Source organism: Seriola dumerili, unplaced genomic scaffold (assembly GCF_002260705.1).
Source record: "Seriola dumerili isolate Sdu_G_001 unplaced genomic scaffold, Sdu_1.0 BDQW01000378.1, whole genome shotgun sequence".
In the NCBI taxonomy this organism is placed as follows: Eukaryota; Metazoa; Chordata; class Actinopteri; order Carangiformes; family Carangidae; genus Seriola; species Seriola dumerili.
Genome location: NW_019174633.1, coordinates 1,311,034 through 1,328,260, shown reverse-complemented (window position 1 = coordinate 1,328,260; position 17,227 = coordinate 1,311,034). Strand labels below are relative to the sequence as shown.

The 17,227-nt window shown below is 43.3% G+C and overlaps 1 protein-coding gene across 1 annotated transcript; it reads right to left on the bottom strand.

The window, feature by feature from the left end:
* Positions 1 to 11,335: 11,335 nt before the first annotated feature.
* LOC111233182 (transcription factor SOX-4-like) lies at positions 11,336 to 14,889 on the bottom strand. The gene has a single exon (XM_022760938.1). It carries the CDS (start codon positions 14,424 to 14,426, stop codon positions 13,311 to 13,313), a length of 1,116 nt encoding a protein of 371 aa, XP_022616659.1. The 5' UTR covers positions 14,427 to 14,889; the 3' UTR covers positions 11,336 to 13,310.
* Positions 14,890 to 17,227: the final 2,338 nt, after the last annotated feature.

Here is a 17,227-nt window from a genome sequence, read left to right as displayed (position 1 = left end):
TCAGCAGCTAACGTTAGCATAGCCCTGGCAAATGAAGTCACGTCCTCACCTGAACAATTACCCACCAAATGTTAGCTAGCAGCTAACAAGAAGACAAGATATGTAAATATGGCAACTTTTGAATTACCTACAGGCACATTTCTCGTGTTTTGGAAAGATGCTAACTGCATCACCACACCTCCAGCCTCTGCGCTAAGCTAACGTGACCCGCAGCAGTCTGTGGTGTCCAGAGAAAACTTCTCTGATCGCACAGAGAAGAAATAGATAATAATTCCTGATAAAACAGCAAACAAGATTACCTTTTGTCAACTTAATGGAGCAACACTGGGATTAGTAACTGCACTTCATGTGTAACATGCTTTATCAGGATATAATTCAGGGATATCAACAGATAAATGTAGTCTTTTGTTGCATTCATTTTAAATCGTTTTATTGTGAGAATGTGCAAATTTAATTGAATTTAAAAAAATCTGTTGGCTTCAAAGACGAAGGCAAACCACATTCATCCCATGATGTACAACTCACAGAGACAAATAACCACCAGGAGAAAATCCCCACTCTACATAGTGTTGTCAGCCCCACACTGACTGTTACTAAACGATAGCAAAGGAACCATAAAAGAACACTCTGTATCATTCAGGAAGCTATGATGAGTGAAGAAAAACGAACGTCAAAACATACACTTGAGTCGGAGCGAGTCCGTAGTACGGTGCCATTGTGGCATCCGGCAGTAAAGTGCAGCCATCCCTGGCTGGCACATAGGACACCCATTCACTCTGTGACAGGGTGTCACACCACATGATTTATGACGGGTAATTATGGTTATGGAGGTGACATCATATCCTACTCGCTGGCTCCCTCATGTATCTATGTTGTGTGTATGTGTGTCTGTGAATGTGTGTGTTCACATGTGTGTTCGTGACTAATTAGTTATGCTGTCTGGATCCAGCAGTGACTGTCTTTGTTTTTTCTACAGAACGGAAGACAAGGCATGTCACAACAACATATCTCGCAGTTCCTCCAGACGTGCAGCAAAGATGTGCACACACATTCACGCACACACAACATAAACGCACATAAGCGCACAACATGCGCACATATGGGCCTCTACCTCGCTCTCTTGCTCAAATTTTCTTGCTTTGTTCAATCCAAGAACAGATTTTATTTTATTTTTCACCTCAGGAGAGAGAAGCGAGGGCGAGCCAGAGGTATCCAGATCACTCACATTGCTTGACAGAGCTAACCATCAGTTTACCACGGTCTGAAATTGGCAGCAGTGAGAAGCATACAATTAGAAATCATTACTCTGCACCTAACTGCTGCTGACAGGCATGGGCACGACAAATGAGAAAATGGAAAGATTATAACACAATTTCTCTCTCCTGTACACATCTGCTAATTCACTTGCCAGTTCTAAATAAATGCATTCATTTAAAAATGATTTGACAAACCATCCCTACTTCTTCGATTAGAGACACGGAGGCTGCTGAATAAAGTGTTATATATTTACATAAGGCTTTGCACTCTTAATTTAAACCCATCATCAACCTGGAAGGTGTTTCTTAACATATATTTTTCATACTGACAGAACTCTTTTATGCTGTTTGAGGAGTTTAGAGGCTAACAAACTCTGCACAGGTCACTCACTGCAGTTTGTGCAGGGTCACTGTGGGATACATAACAGCGTCCTTAATAAGGCAATTTGGAGAAAACAAAATAATGCAAAAAAAAAAAGAAAGAAAGGAAAATAGATTAGTCCGACCGCCAGTGAGTCACCATAATGAGTAGCATTACTTTTTTCTTTCTGTTGAGTGGACTCATTTCAGTGTTCATTCAGAGGCATGGCCATAGCCACAGGGGCCTCATTTAGGAACGGGCTTCAAAAGTCCATATTTGAACTTTAAACTGCTATTAAGGCAGCAGCAGAAAATCAAAACAGTCTATTCCTGTCAAAAGTCACTACAGCTAGGATGCCGTGTATAAAAAAAACTATATCTCTTTGCTCCCTGACCCTGCAAATATTTTTACAAAAGTGACCTTTTGCAGCTTTCCACCCTTGGCTCATGCACGGATGAAAACTTCACAAACTCCCTGGCACTCACTATGTTGTTTTTCAGCCAGGGAGAGTTAAACAATCTACCCACTGGCCTGATTTTAAATTCACAAGGTCATAAATGAAATAGTATTCATATAGCACCACTGGCCTGGTTTCCAAAAATATTTTCTTTTTCATTCCTATGTTAAAATGAATAATTTAAATATCATAATTACAACATAAATGGTAAGAACCAGTCTACTGTACCTGATCTAGTCCGGTCCATCTCTAAGTGGGCAGTAAGACTCTCTATTCCCCTGCTCCCCTGCTTTTGCGCTTAGATGCATCACAGAAATGTTGTGCTCTTTCCCCTCCTCTGCTGCCTGAGCATCAGACCACAGTCTGTGCCTCCTGCAATGCCCCCGTCAAGCTGCGTAATTTTGTGAACGGCACAAACACTGAACAGTTATTGGTCTGTGCAACACCTAACTAGAAGTGGTGCTCCAAAAGCATCACGAGGCATAAACAGAGAGCACACAATACCGCACTTTGTAGGGTAAGTACACAAGTAATGGCGTCTTATTTAACTAAATGCAGTCGTTTGGTGTTTATCTGATTTTTGTACTGGAAAAAAGGAACATGATCTGTGCTTTTTAAAGGGCTGTGTTGCATTTGAGGTACATTATGAGAAGGTTGCGGACAGACTCTCACCAGAGGGAAAGAATAACTTAGCGTTGACCACTGAAACCTGCAGGAAACATGGAGGACTGACTTCTGAAGGAAGCTTGCTGTTCATCATCCCTTGCAGATGAAGGGCTCAATAGTGAACTCAGTCGAGGCTTCCATGTTTTGATAGTCCACCATCATCCCTCAAATAGCATAAGAACATTTCTTAAAGCCCACCAGAGGATTTTCTTCCTGAGGTCCCCGCAGGTAGCTCAGAGCCTCACTACCAGTTCTTAGGTGTAGTAATCAAAAGCATCTTCACATCTTCCATTCCTGCACGCCTCTGCTCTAAGCCTCGCTGTATTGCCGCTCAGTGGGCAGCCAGCTGAAGGAAAGGACAGGGTAGATTGTCATCAAGTCTCCTACTGCTATGTTTCATGAAAATCTTTTCATCTGAGAGACAGCACTGATCCACCGAGAGCAAAACAAACCACAACACCTGAACAGTTTGTTCAGGTGTTAGTCTGTCTGCCTCCGTCTGGTACTGACAGCCTTCCAACCACCTCAAGCCCCTATGGAGCTCTAATCCTACTGCTGGAGCTGTTTAGCATATCCTATTTATTAGTAGGCCTAGTCTGCTTTCACACCCTTCTGCCTTCTGCTTAATTACCGCCTATATCTGAGTTTATCTCTTCCAGGGTGTAACTCATAGAAGATCCTGCACCAAAGTGAACCGACAGCAGCGTCAAAAAGATGCCTCTGTAGAAAAACAATGCATATGTCACATGTGTTTTTGTATTAACACTAATTTAATTTATAAAATTTCCTGTTATGTCTCCTCACTTTTGGTTTCCCATGCTAATGCACATGCTGTCCTGTGAAAACTGTGTGATCTTCAATTCAATTAAATGAAAATTAAATTAAATTTCACTACTTTTTTTTATTTAATAAGCCATTTAATAAGCATTTAAGAATCTACAGCTATGCTAGTGGCCCTGTGAAGCTTAGACAGAGCAGTGCTAGGAACTCAGTGCTTAAATCTTCTTAAATCATAGTCATAAATCTGACTTAGTTTTAATTCTAGGTACATTCAGGAGACACATGCTGACACATGATCTGAGGGATCTGATTGGGCAATAGTGAGTGAGTATGTCGGAACTATAGGTAGGAGTCATACCATTTAGGGCCTTATAAACAAGTGGTAATACTGTCAAGTGTGCTGGACCAGCAGCCAGTGAGCAGGTGTATTGTGTTGTATTTCCCTAGTCCCACTTAGCACTCTGAATAAACTGGAGCCTAACTATTGTCTTTTTACAAAGTCCTGGGAAAAGAACATTACAGTAGAATAGAAAGTGAGATTGGGACGGGAAGCGCCTAAGTTTGAAAATGTTTTTTAAATGGTAGGAAGCTGTCTTGGCATCAGTGATAAAATGCTCACTGTGCTTTAGAGAAAAAGATGATAACATGGATACAATCTCCTGCCTTTGTACTTTTGGGTGTACAATCAGGCCCTGTGACTCATCGGCATAGGAATGGTAGGATACATTATGATTCTGTTTGATGGTACCAAGAGGAAGCAGGCAGAGACAGAATAGGCAGTGGACCAAGAACTGAACCTTGTGGAACCCCACGGAAAATGTTTACTTCTTCAGATGTGAAGTTGCCACTAGATACAGAGAAAGCTCTGCCTTTAAAATATGTTGAAAACCATTGAAGAACAGGTCCAGATAAGCCAATGCAGCTTTCAAGTCCAACTGGTACACATCAAACAGATTGTGGAGGGCTAGGGAACTGGGCAGTTGTTTGTAGACAACCTTTTGAAGGATTTTTTAGTGTAGTGTATTAAAATGTGATTGTGATGTACTGAAGTTTTCATGTCTTTGTTATAGCAAGTAAGTGTATTCCTATAAATCGCACACAGCTTGGTTTTTCACTATCTACATTCAGCAGGATTTTTTTTGTTTCCTCACATTTTCCTAAATTCTCTAAGGAGTTTTGGGTTTTCTAGTGGTCTGTTTAGCTCTGATGGGAACAATGCTGTCCATGATGTGACTTACAGCAGAGTTGAAGTTGTCAATCATCTCATCACATGATGATGTACATGCTTTGTGTATTCATAAATAAACATATTTGAAACATTGTCATGGAAAAAATGCTTATTTATGAATCTCACGCCATTGTCAAGTTTGGGTACAAAGGCAAAAAAAGATGCAGAAATGATTGGTGTGGGCCCCATAACAGGCTGCGAAAATTCAAATGTTTCTAGTGCATGAAGAAAGAGTTTTGTGTCTGAGTTAGTGATATTGTCAATATGAATATGCAATATTCTTCTTGTGCAATGTGAAGAGTCAGAATCAGCAGGTGCTGGTTCAGTCTGCACATTGTTGCCTAACTTGTGGAGCCATATCTCAGTGATAGGTTTATGGGCACATATGATATGTTATTAACATACATATCATATGTCATTAACAAGGAAGGTTTTGTTAAGTAAAGATCTCACACTGAGCAGTGCCAGTGCAGTGACAGACTTTGATGTAGCAGGTTTAATACGATTAAGATTCTCTACTAGTGCCATGGTGGTTCACAGATTGTATAGATTTTACAAACTGCCTGCTGCTGATCCTGACTGGGATCAAACTGGGAAGATGACAATCTGACTAACTGGCATCAAAATAATATGATGTGTGAAGCCAGCCAGGCCCCTTGAGTGATTTAGAGCAATCTATTGTGTCCATGCAAGATAGGCTGACTTTTATTTTTGCCACAATTGTAAAAGATAAATACATTAGGTTTCTAACAGTCAATCAATTAGGCAGTGTTTTGGTGGGGACGTGGTGGCCATCAAGCAGTTGTTCAAATATTCAATTCTGGATTAAAGTGGTGGAATGAACAACAGACCAACCAACACTGCCATCCCCAGAGCCATGCTGCTACCATGTCTTAAAAACCACTGGATAAGCTGTTAACAGGGCTGTTTTCCTCAGCAGATAAAAGGTTGACATTTTGGAGATGCCTAGTTTTCACAGGACAATGACATGCTGTCCGGGGAAGGTGTAGACAAGCACTTGCTACCTCGGATACACAAATCATGTGCAGGTGACAAGCTTAACCTGGTTCAGGGGGCTCACACTAATTCATGTGACAAGGATATGATCCCTCACTGGCTTCCCACCCATGAATGCTGCCAATTGCATTCAATGGGGCGAACAGCCAAGCTGGATGTGCTGCTGTTGGGGAGTGAGTGTGAAAGCTTTCTGCCTTTATAACCAAGCTGAATTTTTCCCCACTTGTGTGTGTATTTGAATCTACTTAACAAGTCACTCTGTTTCCTTTTTATTTCATTATTCTTTTTGTTGTCCTCCATGTTGGCACAGGCTCAGTCGAGCTGAGTGCTGAAATTATGACAACTGTCCAAGGAGATGATGTAATTTAGGTTGTGTCACAGTAACAATGACACATTTCAGTTTAAATTCGAGCTGCATGTAGGTCGCCTGTCTCGGGATGCAGTTCTGAATCTCAGACCCATATGATCCAGATAACAACTGAAAAATGCCACGTCTGTGTCATGTCTTAGGAGATATAATAAGACGCACACGATTCAATCTCTTTTAGCTGCAGTGTCACTGTTACTTTCTATAAACCAGACTGAACGCTTTGCCACGTAAACCTTTAGAAATTATGATCCAAGCCTCGGTGTTCTCAGAACTTGTCGCTATCTTTTCAAGCACACTACAGAACAACACCTACCACTATGACTCAGAATTCCACTGTCATGCTAAACTGCTTCAGCACAGTGCTTAACAATGAGTTCTCTATGTGCTGTACACAGTGTGCCACAATGTCTGAATGCACACTGAAGCTTGAGTCTATATGTAGGTGGAGTGATACTGTCTCTTGTGTCCTGCAGTGCTGGAAAGCACTTATTGTGAGGACCTGCTGCTATTTCCCACTGTCTACACTTGAATTCTCTTCCTCTTGCACCTGTGCCACCTAAACTCTTATGGACTTAATGTACTCTGCAGTAAGGGACTGTATGAAAATTATTACAGAGAACGCTGTGGTGAGAAAAGTGAGGTGTATTTTTCTTGTTATTAAAGGGAGGGTTGTCTGAATTGTTTTGGGAGAGCAGGAGAGGCCATTTGCATTTGTTTCATTCGTACATTCTATCAAATTAGGTATTTAGGGCTAAACTAAGGATTATGGAGTAATGGATAATCTCTAGATTATTTACTTGATTAATTTCATAATTTCCCACAACCTACAGTGGTGAATTTTTCATTTGACTAACAGTCTAAAATCACAAAATATAAAGTATATAAAGTTAGCCCATAATATAATTCAAGATCAATATGATACATTCGGCTCAGTTCGCTCACTCAGTGGCTGAAATAATTGTTTGCTCAGCATCTCTTTATTAAAAAGAAGTGATTAGATTATTCACCATTTTATTATGATTGCCCTAAATTTGGAAATTGCTAATTATTTTTTTATGTACAGTTGGTGGCTATGTGAAAATTACTATTCCATTAAGACATTAATTAATTAAGATGCTAAATTCTTTGTGCCTCGTGTCTTTTAATTATTAATAATTCATTGAGTTGAACCAATTAAATACTTTTATATTGTTTTAAGATGTTTAGGGGAGGGTATAGCGCATAACCCCCTTCCCCCAGTCCCAGTAGTTTTTATCAGTCCCTAAATCAACATCAAGCATCTTGCAGGAAAACCGCCAGGATTTATTTGAACTGACTCAGTTATTGACAGACATGTTGATATGTGACATGTGATGATTTGTACATGAACATTTTTTTTTATTGTTTGTTATGAAAGGCAGTCCGCCATTAAAGAGCCACAGTCATATGTTTACAACTGTTACCCTGCTATGATTTGTCAATTTGTGTCAGTCCACAGTTTATCTACTGATGGAATTTTAATGGGGGCACTACCCTGTTTATCCTGCCAGGAGCCCCAGGGCAAACATGTCCTGTGCCCCCAACCCCCCCGCACTGCCAGACACCATTTAACCCTCGACTAACTGTCCTCCGTATTGGATTGTACTCTAATGTACATCTGGCCACTCAAGTTCCCACCCATCAGATACTGTAGGTTAAGCAAACAAACTGTCATTATTGCTCCATGCACAACTGTTTAAAGCACGCGCACACAAACAAACACACACACACACACACACACACACACACACACACACACACACACACACACACACACACACACATAGCCTACCATTCCATGCAGCCGCTGTCCAGCCCTGGCTGTGCTGAAACAGCCAGCAGACTCTCCAAACAGCGTTTAATTGTCGGAATAATTTACTGGACTTTACTTGGAGCTACACTTGCAGCCATCTCTCACTGGCTGCAGCTGCTGAAGCGTGCCTGGCAGAAGTTGCGTTTATAGTCCAGAATCAGTATCAGACATCCTTGAACCTCCTACAAACTACTTTTACAGCCATTTTTATACAGCAATAAAAACTGTCCTCCGAGAGAAAATGTTTCTTTACAAACTTCAGTTTATCTTAAAAGTGACAGAGCAATCTCTGTAAAAAGAAAAAAAAGAAAAAAAAAGAAGAAAGAAAGAAACTCCTGTGAAACGAAAAATAAAGAACACGTGGATTTACTGCTTTAAAATAATAAAAACATAACAGCACGTTATTAATGATAAGGATGTGTTTGCAGCCTACCTGCCTTCATCCAACTCTTGTTCTTTCCGAACTTTACGCATTAACATCCCGACTTCAACTCCTCTTCCTTTGTCTCCTCTCATGACGCTGACACATGACTCGGGATAAAAGTTTAGTCTCACTTCTCAAACTCTTTATCTCCCACACTCCCACACTCGTATAAATCTCTCTTTTATGTTGTAACCATGTGCGACCCTTCCCAGCTGCGCGGGCGACAGGAGCGCAAATGGCTGAAATCAATGAAACAAAGTTGGGCTGCATGCCATGACTGCGGTGTTTGTATATTTCTTTGTCTGTGCATGTCTTATGACTTTGTGTCCCGCCTTCAACTTCACCGGCAGCGTGCGAAAAAAGTCCCGCGAAGTGCTGATGTAGAGTTCCTGCAGGGACCGTGAGGTTGTCTGTGGTGTTCAAATGTGCCTTAATGTTGACTTAATGGTATTTGTATGTCCTGTGGTATCAATATAACATTCTATATCATCCCTATGATACTCCCACAGAGGTTTGCAGTGTGCCAGCCCAGCAGTGAGCAGTGATCTCCTCTCACTGTAATATTCCTTGGGACTTAAATGTGCCACTTGTATAGTAACAGTTTAAATTAAACCTGCTTTTACTCCCACATGGTGGAAATACAAACCACAATGACTGTTATATAATCCTATAATGTCTATACAGCTGTCTGAAGCATGTAAATTACTTACCTATAGTACATACAGACATAGTGTAACTTGCAGAAGAGGCACAACAGGAATAACAGGATACAGTCATTAAGCACTAACACAGCAGTGGAGGTATTCAGTTACACCAATCATTACACCATTACAAGTCCTGCGACTAAAATCCTGTCAAAGTAAAAGCACTAATTTTGCTGTGAGTGATGTATTTTTATATATTACATCATTCTAGTGTTGCAGGTGTGAGATGAAGTGGAGGTACCTTTAATGACTTCATATACTATCAGACAGTTTGCTCCAGTAGTTCCCATCCCGGGGGTCGAGCCCCCTCTAAAGGATCGCAAGATAAATCTGGAGCGTCATGAGATGACTAATGCAGCAGAGAGAAGAAAAAAAACAAGTTCTGCTGTATTCATTTTTAAAACTTCTTTTCTAATATTAATTTTTTTGGTGAAATATTGGCTAATTCTTCCTCTTTGAGCCTTAAATGTTCATTTAGATGAAACTATCTGAGTCTGGAGGGGAAACATCTCTTTAGTGGAACTGCTATCAGCTCACAGACATCTGAAATGTGACACTGTTACTTTTTGTTACAAGCCAAAAAGGTTGGGAGCAACTGATTTAATCTTAAATAACGTGTTGTATGTTTTATATTTATCATATTTTTTGTAATTTAAAATCTTAATCTGAAAAGTAACTATTAACTAAAGCTGTCAGATAAATGGAGTCAAGTAAAGGGGACGTACAAAGTCAAACTTGCAGTTAAGTGCAGCACTTGAGTAAATGTACTTAGTTACTTTCACCACTGCCGGAGCAAGGAACACAATAAGTGTATTGTGTGTATTAGTGACTTGATCTTCTCAGATTCACGCAGGTGAAAACAGGAAACTGTTGCGATCAGCCTTGAAGGCGGAGTGTACACTACACACCTGCCCTCTCATCAGTGCATCTGTGTTTACATTCATGCATGTGTCTTTAAGTGGGTCAGTGTGTGAACATGTGTGTGTGGATGAGGCGGGCACCTGACATCTTCTTATCCACCAAAATCCACGCAGCAGACTGTGGAGACAACGAGACACCTCAAACACACCTCACACACACGAGCTACTTCCTGTGTGATGTCAGGCTCATTGCAGACATCTGGGTGCCGGCGTCTCGTCATTGGGATGGTGTGTGTAATGACCATGCCTTATCTTTCTCATTACCCAGCCCGAGATGTCAGAGGAAAGCTGGAGACGACCCCGCTCTCCTGACAGAGAGAGAGAGATGGAAATAATTACCAATGTCTCTTGTGGAATAGGGCGTAAATTGATACACACTAAATACTGTACCTTAGGGGTCTCTCTCTTTCTGTCTTCCTCTCTCTCCTTCTCGTCAGATGTACCAGACAAATGAATGCATCCAGAAGGAATTAATTGGATTTGGGAGCAGTCTCCTGCTCGATCCACCAGGACAGACAAACACCTCCCTCTGCACCCTCTCCTCCCTCCCTCCCTTTGGCACACACACACACACACACACACACACACCCACCCACCGACCCACCCACACACACCCACCCACCCACAGCCAGACACACACCTCCTCCTTCTCCTTTATTCCAGTCATGCCTTGCAGAAATGTCTGTCGCCCCTCCACCCCACACACCCCACCCTGATGGATCAGTCTGTGTCCCTTATCCCTCACACAGACACACACACACACACACACACACACACACACACACACACACACACACACACACACACACACACACACACACACGCTGGCATGCTGCTCCCCAGCGGATTGCACCCTCTCTCTTGGATACAGTGTTTCCATGGCAGCCACGTTTTCTGCACGTGTAGAATCAGACGGAGTAAGAGAGGCAGAGAGAGAGAGACCACTCCTATCGATTCACTGGCTGCCTATTGATTCAGTCTGCAGCTGCACACTTACCTACAGCAAACACGCACATTGCACACATTCATATTCACATGCACGCATGCACAAAACAGAGTGTAAACATCCAGCATCAGATTGGAAGCTCTTTTTGAACAAGCTTGGTTCAGCTATGGAATGTGATAATGAAGGTTCACCTTTTGTTGAGCATGCTTTCACCTTTGAAAAGGGGGGGGGGGGGCTCAGTGTTTGAGACTGCTCCAGTTATCTCTTCAACAGACATATAACTGTGGATGGTACTTACTTTTGCTCTTTTAAAGGCCCCGGATAATGGGGGGTGGGGGGTGGGGACCACAAGAAAGAGGGGAAAAACACACGTACTTTTCAGTTCCAGCTGATTTTATTTCCTTCTCGGAAGAAAAGAAAAACAAATAAAAAAACGACAATCTGTACAGAGGTCTGAGAGGCAGTGATTGACCCAAACATTGGCTGGTTTTGAGCAATAAACATCAAATGATATTGGCATGATTGGACAAAACATGATCATACACAGCATATTGCACAAATGAAAAAAGAAAAAGGACAATAGAAAAGATGTTTTGAAGGTAAAAAAAACCCCAAAAAACAAAAAATAAACTCCTGGACCACAATCATCTTCAACATAAGGATGTCCAAAGATGGCTGTCCTAGTGCCTGTCGTTGATCATCATCATACATAAAACACACAATCTTTGCTTATAGTACAGTCAGTTTACATAAATATCTTCATGTTATTATTCTTTTAAAAATCTTAAACACAACAGCTATAGCTACATATACCTGAATCTGAAATACAAATGCTATTTGCCATGCCATAATATAGGAAAACAATTAGCCTGCTATACTTAGCCAACAGGTACAGAAAGGTTAAATACTATTTTTTGATGCAATTTGCGCAATAACAGATGAAGCACTTCATACATCTCCCTCCCTCCGAAGTCTAGGCAAAGTGGAATGAGTGTGAAATTCCATCCAGTGGTTCAAATAAAACTTATCTTGATAAAAAGCACACAGAGGTATTAGCTCTATCCAAACAGTGACTCTCTGGGATCTTTCACTCATATACTTTAGGTCTATGTGTAGTACTGGAAACACAGTCACCACTCAGGCTGGGAGCCTCAGTGGCGCTTTGTTTACTTGGCTGGTGAAACTGGAGTCACTGTGCCATTAAGAAGCATGTGGGTAAATACTGTAAACACTGTGTGAGGTCAGATTGTGCCAAACAAACCCCCCTCTGCACGTCTAAACACCAATGTAGACCCAAACAACAATGTTGTAGGCTACCCACTCGCCGGAAAAACCCCCTTTCTATAGATTTTGTACAAAAATACAAGTAGAAAATCATGACACACTCAAATCTCCTTAAAAGTGAGAGAAGTCAGACATTTTTAAATAAGATACACTTCTAGCCCTTCCGCGCAGGATACAGACAGGTGTATGTGCACAAACACAAATGAGACCTGTACGAGAACAATACTTCTATGTATAAAAAAGTTTGGCCGGTATAAATACATCAATATAAAAAAACGTCATCTGACACAGAGGAACTACAAAGTTGAAGCACTAGGCAGAAAGGATGCGCGTCGGGGAACATTGGTCCTGAATTGTGCACTGAGTGTTTAAAAAGGTTCAGAAAAGGGTTTCTGAAGTTTCGAGTCAGTCTTTGTTTTTAAGTCCTGCCGTTGAAAGAGAAGCTGGTGATAGTGAATTGTGTCCTATGGTCACACAAATTGCGTAATTACGCAGCAATGAACAATTTTTACGCATTTAACCACAACAAAATCCTCCTTATCTCGGAGGGCATGCGTGTTGATATTGAAACTACTTCGAGTTTGGAAAAAAACTACACCTGAATAGCAACTTGATGGTCAATGTGAATTGGCTGTATCTTAAACAAAACCCAACATGACGAGCTCTCCAGTAAGTGTCCCTTTTCCCGACCCAAAATAACATTAAGATTCAGAGTTCGGTCTCAGTCCTCATCCTCGGCGGATTGGGTTGAACATTTGAGCTGAAGTCCGTGTGTTTCACTGCTCTCTGCTTACATTCACTCCTCCTCTGTGTCCAAATGCAAACTAAGCATTTCCCCCGTCTGCGCGTTCCCGTCAAGCGCACCGAGCGCTGTCCAAGTCTGTGAGCTGCGCGTACCTGGGCTTCAACGCGCACACAGGCCACCTTTTTCTTTCCTGTCTTCACTCTCCCTTATTTAGTGAAAGAATGGCGGAAATATTCTGGTCTGGACTCACACGCCGGTCTGGGGGGGCTGAAGAGTTCAAAACGTGGGGGGACGTCGCGGTTCCTCTCCACCGTGGTCCTTTCAGTAGGTGAACACCAGGTTGGAGATGGTGGACTCCAGCCAGTCTCCTGAGATCATTTCGCTGACCTCCGGGGTGCAGTAGTCGGGGAAGTCGAAGTGAGATCCCGCCCCGCACTCCCCGAAGCTCCAGTCCAAGTCCCGGTCCAGCTCCGCGTCGGAGAAGCCCATGCCGCCCAGAGACATGCTCTCAAACCCGGGGCTCGAGTTCAGGTCGAGCCGCTCGTCTTCAAACTCTTCGTCCGATGATGAGGATGACACTGATGAGGAAGAATGAGAGGCTGACGGTGTTGGGGAGGAGGCGCGAGCGTACCTGAGGCGCGCGGTGTGTGATGACTCGCTGGCCGCAGGGCTCTGCTCCTCGTACAGGCTGAGCGGGTCGCTGGACTCCGCCGAGCTGCTCAGGGTGGGACTGGCCGGGACTCCCACGGAGGGAGGCCCGCTCTCCAGGCTGCCTGCCCCGCCGAACATGTGGCCGCGCCTCGCCTCTCCGGTGCGCTTCTCCGGGATCTGCCGAGCCCCAGACACTGACCTGGATTTGAAGAGCGCCTGGTGGTCACCGGGAGACGCATAGTCCTGCCCCGCAGCGCTCTTCGTGCTGCCCTGTTTGTGCGTCCTGCTCACTCCTTTGGACGCGGGGCTTCTTTTCACACCGGCTTTGGCGCTGCGCTCCCCGCTCTTCTCCCCGCGGTCCGCCTGCTTACTCGCTCCGCTTCCCGACTTGACCTTCTTTCTGGGCCGGTACTTGTAGTCTGGGTAGTCGGCCATGTGTTTGAGTCTGAGGCGCTCCGCCTCGCGGATGAACGGGATCTTGTCTGTGTCTTTCAGCAGCTTCCAGCGCTTCCCCAGCCTCTTGGAGATCTCCGCGTTGTGCATGTCCGGCGACTGCTCCATGATCTTCCTCCTCTCGATCTGTGACCAGACCATGAACGCGTTCATGGGTCTCTTGATGTGCCCTGTCGGAGTCTTGCACCACGCCAAGTCGCTCCGCACCCCGGAGGAGGGAGACTCGGGGGTCGGAGACGCATCCATCTCCAAGTCCATTTCTCCTGTGTCCGTGGAGTCCCCGCCGGGGGAGTGAGCGTGGGCGCTCTCTGTCTGGCTCATGTGCTGCACCATCCTTTCCTCCAAGTGTCTGGAAACACTCTGTTCAGTGCAGGGCTTTCACAAAGTTCAAGTGCGCAAAAACGACTTGTAGGCTTACTCCTCACTTGTTCTGATTTCAGGCGCTTTGAGCGAGATCACTGATGGACACAGATCTAAAAAAAAAAGTTCATCCAAGTCTCTTCTCTGTCTCTTTTCAGTTCAGCCCGTTTTACAGACACCTGGTCTCTCAACTTTTACCAGTGCGCTTCACGGAAATAAAAAAAATAAATCCCGAATCTATTCAACGGCAACTTTCAACTGCCTGTGCGGCTGAAAACTCGCCCTGCAAGACTCGAAACGCGCCGCTGTGGGAAACAGCAGTGCAAGTCCCTTATGTGAACCTGGCTGTCTGCAGCGCAGCTTGTCTGTGCGGTTGAGGAACCATGTGGTTGAATGGAGCAGCTGCGCTTTCTCATAGTCTCCCTGTTTCCTTAGCGCTCTGTAATATTACTGTAAACACAACAACGAGAACCTCGCCGTTATATACCCTCATCGCGAGATATAAAAGCCAATCAGCGTCTGTCTCTATCCTGATTTTTCACCGAAGCCACTCCCCCCTGGCCTCCCATTGGCTGAATAAAAAAACGGGTAATAATAATAATAATGTGCAACGAGGATCGGTGTGTCTGACCTCATTCCTGTCAGACTCCACTGGAAGAAAGACGAACTTGGTGTGTGTACGTGTATGTGTGTGTATATATATATATAAGTGTGTGTGTGTGTGTGTGTGTTTTAAAGGAACACTGTGTCCTTTTCCCCTGCTGCAAGGGGAAGCTTGCAAAGATATACTTAGAATTACATTAGTTTCATGAGGATGAGTACTGGCTAAATTTAGATTCTGTGTAATGGCAAGGAAATGCTGAGAAAACACAAAAGCAGCCACAACATGTTGTGTTAGTCAGGCTGCAGTGTGGTTGAGCAGAGCTGTAGTGGAGGGTACACCCACCCAAACATAGCTCACCCAACCTGTTATTTACAAACTGTTACGACACCACCTCACACCATGACATCACAGCAGCCAGCGTAGGCAAATGTAAGTGAGGTGATGATGGTTTTTATTTACACTCTACATCAGTGCGTTTTGGTAAACCAGCAACATGGAAGCAATAATTAGGAATAGTAAGAAAGTGGGCAGAATTTTGTATCAGTGTCTCTCTCACACACACACACACACACACACACACACACACACACACACACACACACACACACACACACAGTCACTTCAGCACCTTCCTACAATGCAGATTGCTCCTCCTCACACAGCCCCATCGCGTTAACATGTCTGTGTCATGTAGGATCACATTACAGCCTGTGTCACTAGATGTCAGGCTAGAGCCAAAAGGAGCTGATGAGGTGTACGTTGTGTATGTATATGTCTGTGTTTGTGTGTTAACAATGTACAGCAGATTTATCTCCGTCCTGTGATCGGCTGCTGCGAGCCACCGCCGCTAAATCATGCAGGTGATGTCATTAGCTGGTAGTGAAGGCTCCCCCTTAATCCTGCAACAGAACTGACTGACATAAGTGTTTTTCACACCACCTTCACAGCACAGGGTGGAGGTAGATAAATAAAGAGCGACAGGACTCTGTCCTTCTGTTCATGGTTTCCAAAGAGAAACTGAAGCAGCAACTAAAAATAAAAAAAATCTATTTCTGTTGTCTGATTAGATTTAATGTACTCAAACATAACATCAGCTATTCAGTCATATAATATATTCTTAATTCATGACAAGATTTATGTCAAGCTAAAAAAAACTCATAAACTCTTTAAAATTTAAGAGCTCAACCTCTTTACCCCCCTCTGTGCTTACATAAATCAAACACATAAATAATAATGAGCTCTTTCATCAGTCTATATCTTTAGCTGCCTCAATTACAAGCATGCACCTGCCACTAGATTACTTTGCCATCTCTCTCTATCTTCTACCCAGGCTTAACACACACACACACACACACACACACACACACACACACACACACACACACACACACACACAGTGGCATGCACGTAGGTTTGTTTAAACAGGTGTAGCAGGTATACCTGTAATCTTATCTGATGTGTGAGAAGCAGCTGTCAGGTAGCTTTCCACTCTGTCCCTGGCAGATGTACGGCTCCAGCAGCGGCGGGACACCGTGCCTCACCACACTGTCCTATCGCTTTTGTCATCTTCAGAGCTGCCGGAGCCGTGTGTTTACCCCAAATACACCGGCGCTTTGTCTCAGCTCTGTTGACGCCTAAAGGGATAGTGTCATTATGAGAGAGTGCTGTGGGAGACTGGGGCTCTTACAGCGACTTCTTAAAAGTGTGTATGTGGTGACTGAAGTTAAGCTGCTGTGGGTTTTTTAAGATGACGATGTGCTGATGTTGATGTTTCTGGGTTAGATCCAGAGCATTTTCATGTATAAAAGCATTAAAAAAATAGGTTATCTGGGATTTTATGACAGAATTTTGTTCTCACCACCTCGGATAAACCTGTGAAATAGCATTTTGCTAACCTTCACACTCCATTAAAAGCTGCAGTAGTGAAGTTATTTTAAAGGCTTTAAAAAATAAAAATAAAACATTTACTCCAACTGCAGCGAGGTAGGCCTCTCCATTATTTCCGAGCTGACTGACACACTGTTTAATATGCGTTTTTTAATAAAACATAAACATTAACCCAATATGTCAGGCTAACCCTAGAGCAAACTGCAGGCTAAATGAGCGTACAGCACATGACCGTGTGTGTGTGTGTGTGTGTGTCTCATTGCAGGGGAGTTGGGTTTATTAT